The sequence below is a fragment of the Mixophyes fleayi genome, chromosome 4, assembly GCF_038048845.1.
Source record: "Mixophyes fleayi isolate aMixFle1 chromosome 4, aMixFle1.hap1, whole genome shotgun sequence".
Taxonomy (NCBI): domain Eukaryota; kingdom Metazoa; phylum Chordata; class Amphibia; order Anura; family Limnodynastidae; genus Mixophyes; species Mixophyes fleayi.
Genome location: NC_134405.1, coordinates 204,737,263 through 204,755,173, shown reverse-complemented (window position 1 = coordinate 204,755,173; position 17,911 = coordinate 204,737,263). Strand labels below are relative to the sequence as shown.

Genomic DNA, 17,911 nt, shown 5'->3' with positions numbered 1-17,911 from the left:
TCACATCCGTCCCTGCCCAAATGGAGCTTACAGTCTAAATTCCTTAATATAAACAAAGACTAGGGTCAATTTGATAGCAGCTAATTAACCTACCAGTATGTTTTTGGAGTGTGGGATGAAACCCATGCAAACACGGGGAGAACATACAAACTCCTCACAGATAAGGCCATGGTCAGGAATCAAACTCATGAACCCAGTGCTCTGAGCCAGAAGTGCTAACCACTAAGCCACCATGCTGCCCATTTTATACTAATCTACAGAATCACACAAAAAAAAAAAATCTTAAAAATCTCTATACACAAGCATTATATTTAAATACTTGTAGGAGAACAGTACAAATGTCTTGTATAAATCTAGGACTATACATTAAGTAATTTTGCAGTATGTAATAGACGATATTAAATTAATGAGTGGGTCAATCGGTAACGGCAACAATCAAGATTCAGGAATGGTACAATTATTGGATTGGTCGTGCTACATGTAGAGCAGGTATAACAAAAAATAAAAAAAAATTAAATGGGAATAGGAACCAGAAAGGAATAGTTAAAATAAATTTAATATGGATTTGGTCCCCCCTTTTGCAGCGATAACAGCTTCCACTCTTCTTGGAAGGCTTTCCACAAGATGTTGTAGTGTTTCTGTGGGAATTTGTGCCCATTCATTCTGTAGAGCATTTATGAGGTCAGGTGCTGGTGTTGGACAGAAGGCCTGGCTTGCAGTCTCCATTCCAGTTCATCCCAAAGGTGTTCAATGGGGTTGAGGTCAGGGCTCTATGTGGGCAAGCCAAGTTCTTCCACACCAAACGATGTCTTTGTAGTCCTTGCTTTGTACACTGGGGCACAGTCATGTTGTACTAGAAAAGGGCCTTCCCCAAACTGTTGGCATGGTGGAAGCATAGCATTGTCCAAAATTACTTTGGATGCTGAAGCATTAAAATGGCCCTTCACTGGAGGGTAATCTTAACACTTCACTTTCCATTAAGCTCCCGCAGCAGTTTTTGTGCTTCCATTATGGTCAGTGGAATTTCGGAACTCTACAGCTACGGAATCAGCAGAGCATTCGCATTTTTTACACACCATGCGTTGACCTTGCTCTGTCCTTTTACGTGGTCTTCCGCTTGTGGCTGACTTGATGTTGTTCCTAAATATTTTCACTTTCTAATATCACTTACAGTTAACTGTGGAATATCCAGCAGGGATGAAATTTCCCGAACAGTCTTATTGCAAAGGTGGCTCCAATCACAGTACCACGCTTGATGTCAAGGAGCTCTTCAGTACGACTCATTTTGTATCACAAATGTATGCAAATGGAGACTGCACAGCTAGGGCCTTGACCGTATATATCTTTTGCAACGGGTGTGATTGAAACATCTTAATTCAATAATTAAACAGTTGTGGACAAATATTTTTTTAAATATATATATATATATATATATATATACACACACATACAGTTATAACAGATTTGGGATTGGTGCAACATATTACACTCAGAGGCTTCACTGGATGGAAATAAAGCAAACCATATCAGCCAAATGTTTTAATAGTAGGTGGTATCTGATGATTGAAAAAGATCAGAGCAACTGAGTCCGTTCTGTCATCTCTAGCAACAGTGTGTTAATTAAAGACACACAAGACGCTTGGAGGACAGATGTAGTGTGACTTTAATGTGTGATTTTAAAGCATGTCATGAGTGGGTGGCGCGGAAAGGAACAAGCTGTACACACTGCAGCTCCCAGAGGAAGATATATTAATAGGAAGCATACGGAGGTGCTTGAACTGTAAAATCCAGTAAACCAAATATAAAACATATTGGATGTTTAGTCAGGCTCTCCAGAAGCATGGGTGGAATCATTATTAGCACATTATTATAACCAGGTTTATTAAGATGTCTGCACCAGTAATTAATCTACCCAGATCCTCCAAAATAACCCCTTCCTTCTGAACGTCAGTTGATTTATTATTGCAGATGCCTGGACAGGATTGACGACAAGTGTGTTTTTTGAACCACCCCACTTGGGAGACACTTTACATATGGTTTTGAGAACCAATAAAACAGTACTTAACCCACTCACATACATAATCGCTTGCACTTGACCAGAACAATTTTCACATTTTCGGAACGCGCTACTCACTGACAGTCCATACCCCCTGGCCAGCAAGGCTAAACCAATGGCTACAGACTTGAGACGCCAGACTGGTAAGAGGGAAGAATGGTCGGACAGTCCGGATCAAGCCAACGGTAGCACAGTGTAATGGAGATAACCAGGAGAGTAGTCAGAAACGAACCAGAGATCAAACAAGAACAGGCAGAAAAACAAAAACAGAATCCATAGGGAAGATCAATAACAAGACAAAATCAGGAACCAGTATCAAGCAGAACAATACAAACACTGGAGCAGGTGAACACCCTAATGGTGCCAGAGTGTGCTTTAAATAAGGGGAAAGCCTCCCGATTCGAGTCTGCGGTTTCGTCAATCAGAACACAGCTGACCGCCAACAGGCTGAGACACTCGCGTCCTGTTGCGCTGTTCTATCATGAACGCGCCCACTACAAGCCGGCCAGGACCCAGAAGAGCATCTGTTGCTAGGCAACAGGACGCAGGCGAGAGGAGGAAGGCATCCATCTCCGGCACCTATGGGGGTGCTAAGGCAGCGCCTGACAACACTAATAGAATGTACTACTTAGTGGTGGGGGAAGAGTAGGGAGTCAATTAAGAGGTCTTCAGAGCCTGAAGCGGACATAGTTAATAAGGGAAATTGCTGGAATAAACAATGGGGGACAGTACTGGCATGATTCAATTGGGGCACAGCTTGTACTAAAAGGTATAAGGTTGGCAGCTTTGGAGATGGGGTGGTCCATGATCATCTATTTCCCCCCAGGGCTTCATCTACATCACCTCTTTCCAAAAGATTTGTTCATTATAGCAGACATCGTCATACTTCAGTGGTTTCTTATCTGCCTGTGTTTATATTCCCATGATTACAGGACATCTTATCCCATCTCTGAACAGGGCTGTGTGAGCTATATTTACTACCATCTAAAGTAGACACCAGTTGGCACATTCATTTCAGTGTACTCCAGTATTCTTTTTGTAACTCTGTGTTCTGATAAATTTGCATACTAAATGTAGGCCACAATTACAGTTCCAAGCCCTTTCCTTAAGGACAGCTCAGTTAAATATAACCCCTACGATTCTACTTGTTTGCGTACGTATGCGTTATCAGCCAGCTGAAACCTCAGGTTTATCATGACAATGTAAGTGAGGCTTTCATAAGAGTATAGTGCACGCACCAGTTTACAACTTCGCATTACCTATCATTTTAAAGATTCTTTTTTTAGCAGCTTTAGATCTTTAGTCACCTTGCGTCACTGACCCCCAGGATACGCTCCACTTCCCACTTATAATCAGCTACAGAGCACAAGCGCCTACCATCCAATTTCCGGTATTGCTGACGCAAGTCACATTAGCAGACGCTGATTTACAACAAGGACCACCTACTCCACAATGTGAGCAGGGGTGGAAGGAAATAGCCCTTTTAAAAAGGTTTCCTGGCAACAGTAACCTATTTCACTTGAGCTGTGCCCTTGTCTCCTGGGCTCTAGCATTGCTGGTCTTGAAATAGCTCTGCTCAAAACAGCAACCTGTTGTGCTCTGTGCAACCAGATCTATTTTAAACAGGCCGCAGGGATGCAAAAACTATTGACAGGCGGTTGGAGGGGGGGGGGGTTCTAATTATGTGAAAGGACTGTCTAAGCTCACCTTCACTGTAACATTATAACACTTGCATAACCTGCAAGTTAAGGTCAGACAGAGGAAGGGAGGGCATATTCAACCCTGTAATTCATTACAATTTTTTTTTATTATTCTTTAAGGTCAGGGAAAGTATAATTTGCTTACAAGTTCCAAGAGTTTGAGCATGTTTTGTGTCACTCACAGCACGTAGAACAGTCACTGGTATAGTTAGGTCAGTCACTGGATATCTGATGTAAATCTCTACAGTACACTGTGCAAATAGTGTGGACACTGCTAGCAACGTATAGAGGAACCATAGTGAACAGCAGCAAGAGTACATTGTAATATTGACCCATTTTGTACGGCATACAGTACAGCTGTCAGACTGTTGGAGTGACACTAGAAATACATTTTATGGTGAATATTCCACAACAACAACGACAAGGAGCAGCCAGGAAACTAAAGACTGCCCAAAGTATACAGAGTAATGGGAGTATTTTTTATAAAGCAGCAATTCAGTTTGAGGATTTATTTTGTCCTTTTTTTTCTCTCTAAATCAAGCACAAGCTTAAAACTAGTTTGCAGGAACTTTTAAGGCTGCAATAAATGGACAACATAAAATACAACTTCATTATATATGAGAATACATCTAATCCATATATTACTGATGTTGGGAAACGTTCAAGTGGAGCCAGCTACACTGTAGCATAATGTAAGCCAGGGGTATTGGGGTGAGCCAGGGGGGTATTGGGGTGAGCAGGCTGCAGGAGACAGCTCAGTGTCAGAAATAAGCATTGAATACTGTGAACCACATGATAGGACCTTATATAAAACAGACTCCAACTGCTCTACAAAGCAGCAATAAGCTTCCAGGAACATTCTCATACACTCACAATAAAGCATTCCATAGATATTGACCCAAACTCCCAAGTTGTCTGGTTACCCCTTCAGAGTTTTGCAATAGACAGACGATTGCTGCATTCTCCCTCAAAAAAAAACACCACATTCATAAGAAAAAGTGCAGTCTGTATATTCTCTCTTCTAAGCTCTGCTGCAACATAGCAACTCATTATGTTCTGGCCTGCTATCCTCCCCCCACTCCTGATCCTTAATGGACTACCTCAGTCCCTTTCATTAGCAGAGAAGACAACTGTCAATGTTAAAACACTCACAAGTTCAAAAACAAAGTATAGTCAACAAACCAGAGATATACAAGATTGCTTTGACTTCACATTTGGCTATAGCTGGAATAACTATTGCTGTACAAATAAAGTTTCTATACCAGGAGAAAAACTTAAAATGAGACATAAGTTAAAAGATATAGTAGGGGAATATTCTCAAACAATTGTGCCTGTGAGGAATAGTTCTGGGAATAACCAATGCCAGCTGATTTGTTAGCAGCTATTCCAGAGTAGGGAGGAGTCCGTAGGTGAAAACCTATGGTGGTTGTCATAGCTAGGAACTTTCCAAGTAATACATGCTTTACAATATAACTATTATTAGCTTTACTATTATACAACCTTTAACTAGCACTGACATATTACACAGTGCTTTAGAATAGACAGTCTGAAACAATCCCACTTTGAAGGTTCTGCTTTGCTGTGAAGTACCTTTTAAAGGATGTGTTTTTCTTAGGCCTATTTCTACAAATCATGATCACCTTTTCAAAGTTCTCTGAAGGTTGCAAAATATGGCTGCCAGTTAAACAGACACAAGGGGGGGGGGGGTTAAAGTGGGAGAGTTTACATTACACAGAGCTCAGAAAAGTAATCCAAAACGTCTCTGCTCACTACATCATGTGTCTGTGGTTGCCATGGTAGTCCATGACACTGAAGAACTATAAATCATTAAAAGCAGTCTGAAGAAATAAACCAAAGGGAAAAAAAAAAATAGTCATATATCAATATTCTGTTAAAAACCTATTTTTTTGTTTTCATGGAATAGCTGCTTTAATCATTTACATCAGTCTCTTGTCCTGGAGGAACTTACAGTCCAAATTCTCTACCACATACACACCAATTTCATCCAACGAATCTACAATGAATCTACTAGTATATATTTTGAACTGTGGGAGAAACCAGAGCACCAGGAAGAAACCCATGAGAAGGTGGGGAGAACATATAAACTCCAGAGACAGAGCCCAAGTCAGAATCAAACCAACATAATAGAACATTAGAATGAAACTGACAATAACTAAATGATTTTTTAGATATATTAAGTAAAAAAAAAAAAAAATTTGTGGAAGTCCTGGACCCAAAATTATTTGATATAAAAAAAATATTTTAAAAAACATTGGATAGTAAAAAAAAAGGTACAACATTTTCTTTTTTGCATGTAAAACTACAGATGTTGCTATTAATGGGAAAAAAAGGTGCTGGTAACATATAGAATAAGGGACATTAAAAACCTGGGTTTAGCAATCCTTCTTGAGCATGGACCCTCAGATAAAACTAAATTGTAAGTGTATCCCCGCACAACTATCCTTTCCATCTGCTGCTGAAATACAGTCTCCAGAGTGTTCCATCACCATTATAATCCTCATCCATGATAGACCTTCACATACAAGCTTCAGTTTGATTCCAATTACAAAGAGTGCATTCAGTATGTTTTATTAGAATGAAAACATTTGTAGAGTAGATATAGATTATCTATAGGAATTATACAAATCATATTCACATTGTTGTGTATTCCATACTAATTATCCTACTCATTCAAAAGAATGCCAGTTAAGTGACTGAACATCTGTTGCGTTTAATTGTACGTGTTGGAAGGTTATCACACAAAGTAATTGCCTGGGAGCAGAAGGTCACAAGAGGTCGCTGTCTACTTTCTAATCTTAAAATTATGCTCAGACACTTAAAATGGAAAGTGGTCGCAAGACACACAGTCTATTAACTTCCCAATATCAAAACGTGTCAATCTGCTGCCATTTTCCGTGACCAATTTTGTTTGAAACTACTTATCTATCAAGTGTCCAGCAATTTACATAAACATTTGTATTTGCAATTAATATGCTGGCTATTAATAAGGGAATAAATGCGTGTATGGGCAAAATTTTTAAAATACTATGATTCAGATCAGTCATTTGTTACGTAATTTGTTGACCATTCAGACAGAGCTCTCTAATCAATCCAAATATCTGGAGGTATTTTCACTTTCAACTAATGAATATTCAAGTAACTGAATGCTTCTGATAGCTGAATCTATGTGTACTTTTCCTCCCTCTCAATAGCTATAAAATGATGGTTAAGTAGCTTCAATGCTCAGAATGCGATTTGTACGAGTAGACATTATATCAATGTACATCTATGCTTATTTGTATAGAGTCACAGGGCAATAGAATCAATCTATGGAAGAAATTAAATGTCATATAGAGGTACAACTAAGTGCAGACTTCAGTCTATGGCCTCCTGCTTGCTGGTAACATGCAGCACTGTCTTCACCAACATCGTTACACTAGTGAACAGGTCACACCCTACTGCAATGTCAGCAGATGTCTCCTGAAATAATTAGTGCTGCTGCACACAAGTACAAACAGGAGATGGAGAATGATAACAGACAGGTGCTCAGACCCCAGTCCATCACACCTTAGCCATTTGTGGCTACGCAAATTGTTTACTGAAAGACAATCCACAGATGAGGTGAAGCAGAGCTCCACAGAGACAGATACAATGCATCACTTGCACCGTTTTACCCCAGTATAACTGCTCAAAAGGATGTGCAGTATATCCAGGTTGACTGCACCTGCCCTTCAAAAGAGTAACATGGTCTAGGGGGCAATTTATTGCTCCAGATATCCTGCATCCCAAACTTCTGTCCTCATGACGAGCCATACTGCACGAAAATACACATATATGCAACAGCATTAAATCTAAGACATACACAGACTGCACCAAAACAGAAGCAAACACACTGCTCTAAATAAGAGACCCACACAACATTGCTTTATTCTTTCAATCATACATTATTTTTACTTTAAATAGCAAGTTAACCATTTAAGCATACATCTGATAGTCACTTTTAACTGTCTGCATGCAGATCATAATTTCCTTTTTAAAATCTCTCAGGACAAGTATGGCTGCCAGTCACACACACAGACTCAGACACTCAGCAAGTCATGTAAAAGCAGAGGTGAGAAGCAAGGGTAGAATTTACAATGCAGACAGCTCAGAGGGGTGTTCCAAAGCCTCTGCTCACATCAAGTGCCATGTGACTGTGGTTGGCATGGTAGCCATGACACTGTGAAAAGTAGTTATAAATCATGAATAGCAGCATGAACAAACAAATCAAAGAAAAACTTCTTACAGCCTGTAGTGATGTTAAAAATTGTACACACACACACACACACACAGTATATAATAATTTTGTTCATGAAATTGATGCTTTAACAATATTAAACAAGTATTAACACAGCAAATACAAAGAAAAATGTTATTTGATAAAATAAAGAACGGGAATGGTTTGTGGAATACATTAGGATTAATTTACCGCCCCGCTAGAAAATATATTGATTATGCAAGTCACTGAGGTTTTCCATGGACTACATAAAAATCCCAAGCAGTTTTATAAAGATCACAAAAAAGTAAGGTGGCTTCTAATATCCTTGTTACTGTACAGGAATGGGTATATTGTTTTTGTTAGACAAGTTTAAAGTTGAAACAACTCAAGTTGCTTCTACGAGGTGGTCCTGATACCCAGGTACGTTCTTCGCTGACAATCACATACTTTCTTACAGAACACTTTCAGGAGGCAATACTAAAAGTGTAAAAAAAGTTAAAAAAAAACAAAAAACGTTACATATTATTTCAAAGTAGAACAAGTTTTCCTCCTTTAATAGGAGTATGTGTAACCAAAAGGCAAAACTTAGCACTCATAAGTACATGATTTGTAAGTATGCAGAGATAATGAAGTTCCTCTGTACACTATGAAAGTGCCTATGTGTTATAAGATGATAAAACATAACAAAGGGATACTTTATATTTGCAGTACCTACTAACGTCAGTACATGGAAACAATGCACGTTATCTACATACAATACCCCAATATAAAACTTTTATTTGAAAGTAATATGTTGCATTAATGTACACTGCTGCAATAGTCTAGAATATGCAAAATAAAATTGATTTAATCAACGGTGAAGCTATTTTGCTACACTTTGACCTCAAATTATTTACTTTGTCACTTCTAATGTGTTGAAAGCAAATTGATGTTGATGAATGATGTAAATTTCATACATATTTGACATTCTTGCTTTGTAAAGCGCTACAGAATTTGCTGGCGCTATATAAATAAATGATGATGATGATGGGGGAGGGGGAGGGGTATTAAGAAACGTCATTGCAAAACAGACTAAGTTATCATCACCGTCCTTTATAGGGCGCCAGATGATGTCCACAGCGCAGTGCAGAGGGAAAAACCAACACTGGACAATATATGATATACAGTACAGTAAACAAATACTGCAGCTCAGCACAGCTACTGGGGTGCAAGGGGTATGTTCAGCACAAGCTGAAACCTGTGCCCATTAACATGGGCACAACGAACAGCATCAGAGCCACTGAAAGAGATGCAAAGACAATGGAGGATTGGAGTCTGGGGACAGATAGTCCAAGGAGGATGTGCGCAGTATAGCTGGTGAGCAAAAGTTATAGGTAATTAAAACAGGAGGGAAAGGGACTCACTATCTAATGGGAAAGTGGCAGACAAACAGCTGACACATGGGGGTAAATCAATGTAAGGGGATCTGAGGGCGAGAAGCAAGAGTGGGAGAGATGGAACAATAAGTCAACAACTTCTCTTTAAAATGAATTCCCTACCTGGGCTAAAGTTTACAGGCAACAAAAAGGTGTTCATCTGTCAGACGGAAATATGAAAGGATTGCAATTATGCACATCAGAGACATTTGGCTGGAAAGATCGCACATTAAGGATAATTAAAATGGAGTTATAGTTGGGTGTGTTTCCTTTTTAATGCTATAATAATCTCACATTATATTATTTTTATAATTCAATAAGCTGACGTTTGTAGACACTTACTGGTTCATCTATGACAACTAGTGCAGGGAGACCCCACAGCTATACAAGTCTCAGAAGGACATCCTAGAAAATAGTGGAATGTTGTGAAGAGGTACAAAACTTCCTGGGAGGAAAAAAAACAAAAACCTATGTGCAATTTCAGCTTTAGGCATTAGCTTCTTTAATATTTGTGAAAAAGCATCTGCCATTGTATTTATCAAGTAAACAGCAGTATCCTCTTGCTGGTACTTTCTTTGCAGATTGCCCTGTTGGAGAACCGCTGACAAAAATGGCTGCTCTTTGGAATATAATATTTATATGAAGCATTTAGGACTGGTACCATTAGCAATTGATTAGCACTTTAAAACGTTCAAATGCCATAAAAACCACATGTCAAACGCAAATACTCCACTGACCTTAATGCATTGAATGGAGCAAGCAGCGCTTGGAATTCTGTAACGAGTACAAATGTGAGTAGCATATTGCGAGTAGGTAAGAGGTCAATGGAAAAGGGAGTTGCATTTTCAGACCCATTTTGAGCATGTTCTAACATTAAGAAAGGTAGTGCAACATAGATATCACTGGTTAGGAGGCCAGTTGCATCATGCTGCCTGCTGTAATTGAACTAGATTGTTTATTATAAGTTTGTTTGCTTTTAATTCACTAAAAATACATCTACAAATGCATAGCACCAATTCCATAATATTTTATTGTATGTGGATGTTCTGGAATGAAGTCGTTTTCCTCTGACTACATGCACCCCCACTTCATGAATCAAAATATTTCATGCTTCATTTAGGCAGTCAAAACACTGCATACATTCCATTTTACAGAATTGCAGTGACTCATGAATAGACTGATAAGATCATAGAAATTTTCTCTTTTTATACACTTAAATTATTGATAGTGATCATGAAACGCCGAAGAAACGCCAGTCACTTGGTGAAATCAGGAGAACAGAGGAGAATTAGGGCTATCAGAGTTTGCAGTTACATGCATGCACCAGGCCCATGCATATACTCTGTGGGGCCTCCATAGGAATAAGCAACCCTTATTGCTGGACAGTTCATCATGGCATCATCACTTAGCTGCTGTGGTGATAAATTCATTTTAAATAGCAGCAATAAGTACTTTATATTACAATTTCTGCCAAGATAAGTGCATTTCACAAATAGGCTCTTTGATGCACCCCAATTAGCAGGAGAAGATGAAACAGGTTCATATTAATTGTTGCAATTAAGCTATCACTCAAGAGGAGGCATAAGAAACATTTTATGACCAAAGTAAACTTGGTCACAAATTGGTCCAAAACGATAGCAGTCTATGGATAAGGAACTGCCTTCCATTTTTTTGTATTTGGGAGACGGCCAAATGTAATCCCTCTGGAATTCACCTTTGAGCTTTTCACACTGTTCTATTAAATGAGAGCTGAAAGATAACTAACTCAGATGCCCTAAATGTTTCACATATTTTCCAAGAGCAATTGCTTAGATCTAGGGTTTGAATACAAAGTCATTCATTCTCATAGGTTTGTATACCAAGCCCCCGCAACTTCACTAAAACATGTTCATCTTCAATGATGCCAACAGAACTAAACAACTTCACTTTACGCAGGATTGTCAATTAGATATTTCAGAATTACTATACAAGATTTTCTCTACAATCTATGTAGAAGGCAGGAGTCTCAGATCACAAAATATTAAACATTGTATCTCTACCAGTTTTCAAAGAAAATATTATTCATACACGCAGATTAAAATAGACAATTTCTAACTACCGTACTGTCCTAAATTATGAAAATGCAGTCTCAGGACAAAACACGAGGTTGAAATCTCTTGTCATCTAGATATTGTAGATATTGTAAGACCCACTTCTCATTGTGATCTAGTTGCATGGCCGGTACAGTTTGGCCCCTCATGTGGCTCTCCTATAAGTGGTAGCTGGGCGATTAGGCCAAAACAACCAGATTACAATGTATGGTCCACAAAAATGGGTCTGTCAAGATTTGGAAGTAAACAAAACTGGATTCATGCAAACACCAGGTGCACAGTTGAAAGTGCACATGTGAAAATGCGATAAAGGAGTAATCCGAGAAACTATCTTATGAAAGTATACTATTTATTGATGGAGAAAAAAAAAACCCAAAAAAAACATTTCAAAGAGATACACCCATTTGTCCTTACGGCCCGATATAAGTAGGCTGCATCTCACTGAAATGGCAATGTACTGGGGACCTGTGAACATTACTTCTGTTAGAAGACAGGATTTTATCACTGGGCCTGTACATACAGGGCTATAAACAGTAGGGAGAGCTATAAAAACAGGAAAGACAAACACAGCTGTTTGTCACTCTGGTTGTAGTGGCTGGTATATGTTTAAACACTCACCAACATCAATTTTATAAATCCAATTTAAAGAGCCCCTACACATTAAAAGCAAGATATTTTACATAGTGAAGATCAAGTAATAGTCACAAATGTATGTATGAAACATACAGGAATATCAGCTTTTAATGAGAAGGAAACTAATGTTGTAAAATAAAGGTCACGTAGAATCACAATAAAGCGTATCGTATTTTAGGTTTAATTTTTTATGTCAACATTTTTTTCACATCTGATCAACCTATACTTTATCTTTATTGCCTAAAACAACAAAACATGCACACCATTCTGTACAGCACTACTTAACAATAGCTGCAGTGATAAAGCTGTACAGTAGACTGGTATCTCTTTTTCCATTAACAATTTCCTTTCTGTAGCACACGATGTCCACAGACTTTGATCCCCGTCCCTACAAAGGCAAATGAACCACCCAATTGTTTTGCCAAGGCAACGGATATAGCTGTCTGGAGGTGTGTTCAATAAGCCAAAAGTAACTGGCTGACGTCTCATAAAACATCCAGCTACTGATAAATAATCAGACTTGATTAATCATTTGCATCACCACCTCTGAATGTGTTGAACAAGACTTTACCTGCACAACAGGAAGTAATATACCATGGAGGGTAACTAGGCACATGCAAAGGGCAGAACTGGTGTCACCACACAGAGCCCACAGGTTCTATTCTGAGTAGGACACTATCTGTGTTTGCACGGCCTTCTTCTGGCTGCTTTTGTTTCTTCCATAAGTTGAAAAAAAATATATACTGATAAGTTAATGTTATGTGCGAGCTAGACAATGTAAGCTCCACTGAGACAGGGACTGATCAGAACGGTGAACTATTGTCTGTAAATCACTAATATACTGGTAGTATACGAATAAAGCTTAATAACTTTTGTAATGGTTCATAGGTTAGTGTAGAAATGGTTTTATGTTGATATTACAGTATTTGCACTCTGTTTTTACCAATCACAGTAAAATAACAGGGTTTGAGCATTTACGAATGCATGGTGTATTCCCTAGCAATGCCTTGTGTAGCAACATCTCTAAATAAGGCCCTGCTGCAGGCCGTCATCAGCTCTGGTGTCAGCAGAGCCTGGCCTCCCTCTGTAAACTTACATGTCACACCAAGTTGTCAGAGATGAGCTTCCTGTAAACCTGGAGATTTTCCATCCACATTTACACTAGATTGTAATCTTGCGCCACAAGAGCTTTGCTAGTAGTGTACAGGGGACCTTCAAATTATTTCTTTTTACATGCCTGGTTGTTTAGGATTTTGGGGAAGATTCCTTGCCAATATGAAGTAAAACTACAAAACTTGGTTAGCAGTAATAGACAGCAAAAATGCAGATAATTGCACACACAACCCTGTCTTATACAGCTTTCTGGGCCTCATTTATAGACATGCCTTATATTGATCCTATCACTTTCTATTAGTAGTGATTTTAGGTCCATACATGGCAATTCTGGGCCAACAGCCCTATATTACCTGTGATATTGTACTAGGTGAACAGCATAGTGGTTGCAAATACTGCACTATGCCATACAACCCCTCCTCTGCCTTCATTGTAAGACTGTCAAATTCTATTCACTTACATTTCCATTACATTTTTTTTTTTTCATACCATGACTTCTAAATGTCCACTTCAACCACTGGACCAGCATTATTACACTGTGCACCATACAAAGGGAGGTTACTTACTAACAAAGTGCAAACATGAAGGATGTACAAATCCTAGTACCCAGAAATGTGTTGTTATTATTGAAATTGTACTATAGACTGATCAAAGTTACACACTGCTTGGTTGATATGGGTTAAGATAGTTGCACATAGTTTCCATCCATTTTTTATTACATTTCTGCAATTACATCAATACACAATTAAGATACACACACTACAATTTTGATCTGACTAAAGATACATTTGCAGTGTATGATAGTTTAGGGCTGCAAATGTTAATTGCACAAATATAATATGCAAACTTTAAAAAGCTTCAATCATATCCTTTTGGGTGAAATATTCCAGTCAATGAATTGATGTACATTTGATGAATGGACAGACAGAACGTCACACATCCACATACACTCACGTGTAATTCAATAAAAATACTATCAGATTGAAAGATGGGAGTATATCAATGTGTGGCCAGATTTACTGTACCTTTATAGAGTTAGCAATTAGCCTTCAGTAAGATGTTTTGGGGGTGTTTTTATGTTTGTTTTTTTCAATGTCATTTTTCTCTGATAAATAGAAGTAAATAGTAAAAAGGGTAGTGTAACAGCCAGTCACATTCTCTAATTTTTCTACTTCAATATAGTAAATTCAAGCCAACATCTTATATGGACAACACCATATTCTCCCTGTGCACAATGTTCATGTCCCCAAGTCTGCAGTGTTTTGTAAGTGAGGAAAGCAAAGCCAAATACAGACTACTGATCAAATGTTTCCTCCTAACAAAGAGTTCACAAGCCAAGATAAAAATGCAGATATTTAAATGGGAAGAATGCATATTTATCAGTTAAGGGATCTATTCATGAAGACCCACAATAAGGAACATTTTCTATCGCTGGTTATATCAGTGATAGAAAACCTTCTTTCGTCCAATTTATGAATAGTTTGCCAGTAAATCTGACGACCCGGAAATACTAACTTCTAAACAAACAAAAAGAGTAATACAGCTTGGAGGGCTGGGGGTTAGTGATCTTTAAATAAACAAAAAAAAAAGCTCTCTAACAGAGCATTTTTTTGTGGTGCAGCTCTGCTATCACTACCCTGAGATTGCAATAGTGTTATGGAGTATCACTGGAGGCCACAGCCAAGTCTATTTACTGCAATACCTGGAGATCGCCTTTACCATTCTGGGAGCTTTTTTTTATATAGAGAGAAGCCCTAAATCTAGAGCTTTTCACCTCTTCATAAGTAGACCACTAAGTATTTATATAACGCATTACAGTTAACTAGATACATCTACTTCCGACAGTTCTAAAGAGAGTGTATATTGTCTCATCAGAAACATCATGCGGAAAGCTAGTGCAAGATTTTTACGGGATCTCTGGGCTAATTGAGTCACCCTTAAGTGGGTTCCCAAAGTCTGTTCCTAAAACAGTGTCTTTTTGGGTCCCAGGCCAATGATGCGCTGACACTCAGGATCCCACATAAAGATCCTCTTCATCCCAAATAATGGTACATAGCTGAGCCCAGGTTGTAAACTACTGCAGCCTACTATTTCTAGGGGAAGTTATGTTGTGAGTGAAAAAACAAACCAAAAAAAAAAACTATGTATGAGGAAGTGACAAACTAATGTTCTTAAAGACAAAATATATGTACTCTCCTGTCACAGAAAGGAAAATGCCCCCTACCAAATATCCTAGATATAAAAATCACATCACTAAATCCAATAAAACATACTGTGAAAAGGTTTAGTGGGAAAAAAAACAACAACAAAAACAAACAACACACACACACACACACGTCAGAAACAGTTGCACGAGTACACATCTTTAGAAAACCATGTCCAACTTCAGACAGAACAGTACATTCTAGTTTACTATAACAGGTAAATGTAAATGCTGCTTTTTTAACAGAAATATTTCTTTGAGGCCTTTAACATCTGTAACAGCCATTGAAATAATAAGTGCCCAGTAATAGGTCCTCAGGAGACATCTACTGTTAGGTTAAGCCTCCAAGCAGCTCCAGTCATTTGGGCATTCAATATAACACTGGCATTAGCCCACTTAAGCCAAGGAAGAACCTAGATGGAAGCAAATTCCATGCACACTTAAGTTATTGCCCTCAATTCTCACGCCTACCCTAAAAAAAACCCCAAGCACACTACTCTTGTCTGGACAGGACCTCCCCCGAAACAAACATTAGGGCAGAGCAAAATGCTTAGCATGAAGGGAAAGGATTGTCTGAACGTGGCACAGAAGCAAAATCAACACAGTTAGGAACAAAAGCCGCCCCACCCAGGGAGGAGGGTGTGAAATAAATGTCAGACACACTCACTACTCATCAGGTTTCTCCAAACCAAACTAAAACAAAAACCTGAAGTTACCTATGAACATAACATTAGCCCTCCACCCATCTTTCTATAGCCATAACTGACACCCACTCAGCTGCCTAGAGTCACACACTGACTAGCCTGTCAGTCTCTGCTCTGCAGGCTATTCACTCTTTAAATACCTCGAGGTAACCAGCTCCCAAGAATGTAGTAACTAAACCGTGATGTTACTGGTGGGATAAATCTTAACAGTTTCTTGCATAGACTCCACAGGAGCACGAGAATGAAAAACAGCTACAACTCCAATGTTCTCCACAGATTTTATTTAATGAACAAACATTTCCAATGTGTCATGGAAATAGAAACCTTTACTTCAAGGAATTCCTGTCCTGAAACAGGATACACAAACGGTTTTTTTTGGGGTTTTTTTGCAACACGGCTATTTCTAAAACTTTTACAACTTTTAACCATGTCCTTGCCAGAGAGTGGATGTACCACAAAACAATACACTGGGCATTTGTATGTAAAAACTTGTAGACAGACATGGTTCTCTGTCTACAAGCAGGGTCTGTTGACAGCAATTTTTTTGTTCTTTTCAAGGTCATAGTTTCAACGGCCTCATTACAGGCGTACAGAGTTGCACAGCAACAGAGATGCAATGTTTCCCTACTTGCCATCTATGGAGCAAGGTAACAGCAGCTAGTCACTCACCCTGGAGATGGAAAGTGGCATGTTAAAATCCTTCCCTCCCTGCAGGCGGAAGCCCCATGGGGCTGGTCCATCCAAAGTCACTTTGTAATCCTCCATGTCACGAATCTGCAGACAAGGAAAAAAAAAAGTATATTAATGTGTAACTGGAAACCCCTGAAATCATCCCTCTAGCTAACACCTTGTCAAGTATCGAGAAGTTGGTTCTTCTGCACTATAAGGGTTAACACTTACATGGATCAAATAGTTAGGATGTACAAACACCTAAACCCAGACTCTCAGTAAATGCATTAGTTTAAAAGTAGAGCAAAATAATACGCTTTTAATCTATACTAATAAATCAACCCCTTTCTTCCTATAGAGCAGCAGCAAAGGGGGCACAAGGTCACCCACTAGCAGCGTCTATGGGAGCTCCATGCACCTCTGCGTCTCCCCCACAGTCTCACCCAAGGCAGCAGGCGGAAGGAGGACAGGCTGCGAGTCCTGCCAGCAATCCCCGACTCCCAGGCTATATAAGGAGTGTAAGATGACACCCGGGCCGGGGCCGGGGGATACAGGGAAATGAATCATGGTTGGGTTTGGGAGGGACCAGGGCTACAGCACAGACATTCCCAGCTCCTAACAAGGGGGAGCTTACAGAGCGGGCACATTCCTCAGCCGGACACACTGATGTCTCAGCCGCAGGAACCGGCTCCACCACCAATCGGAGCCCGCTTTATACCAGCCATGAGATTGGGCACTGCAGGCAGAGGAGGTAGTCAGCTGGGCGCCTGTCTGAAGCATCTCTTACGTGCGCTGTGGACTGGGGAGCGCTTGTAGGTGTCATGTGGAAACAATGCGGAATCCGTCACACAGAGAGTAGAATAAAACAATGAAGGTGTGTTTAGAAAGTTAGCATTCGAAATTGGTAATATTTAAACACATTTTACATAAACATGTTGATTTCTATTGTGTGTACATGGACACATCGGGGGTGTCCAAAGAAAGTGACACAAAATGAAGAAAGGTGTGCTACATTGTTTACCATAATATTTTATTTTTAATATCTGTTCTTTTGTTATTTTTATAATTAG

At 39.1% G+C, this 17,911-nt stretch overlaps 1 protein-coding gene across 1 annotated transcript in view; it reads right to left on the bottom strand.

The window, feature by feature from the left end:
• PDLIM7 (PDZ and LIM domain 7) overlaps positions 1–17,396 on the bottom strand; it is a 66,261-nt gene extending 48,865 nt beyond the window's left edge. Inside the window, exons 1-2 of the mRNA XM_075205975.1 lie at positions 17,285–17,396; positions 16,842–16,946 (exon numbers count right to left, since the gene is read on the bottom strand). Coding sequence (XP_075062076.1) covers positions 16,842–16,937 — 96 coding nt within the window. The 5' untranslated portion in view covers positions 16,938–16,946; positions 17,285–17,396. The remainder of the gene's footprint in view (positions 1–16,841; positions 16,947–17,284) is intronic.
• Between the last annotated feature and the right edge of the window lie 515 nt (positions 17,397–17,911).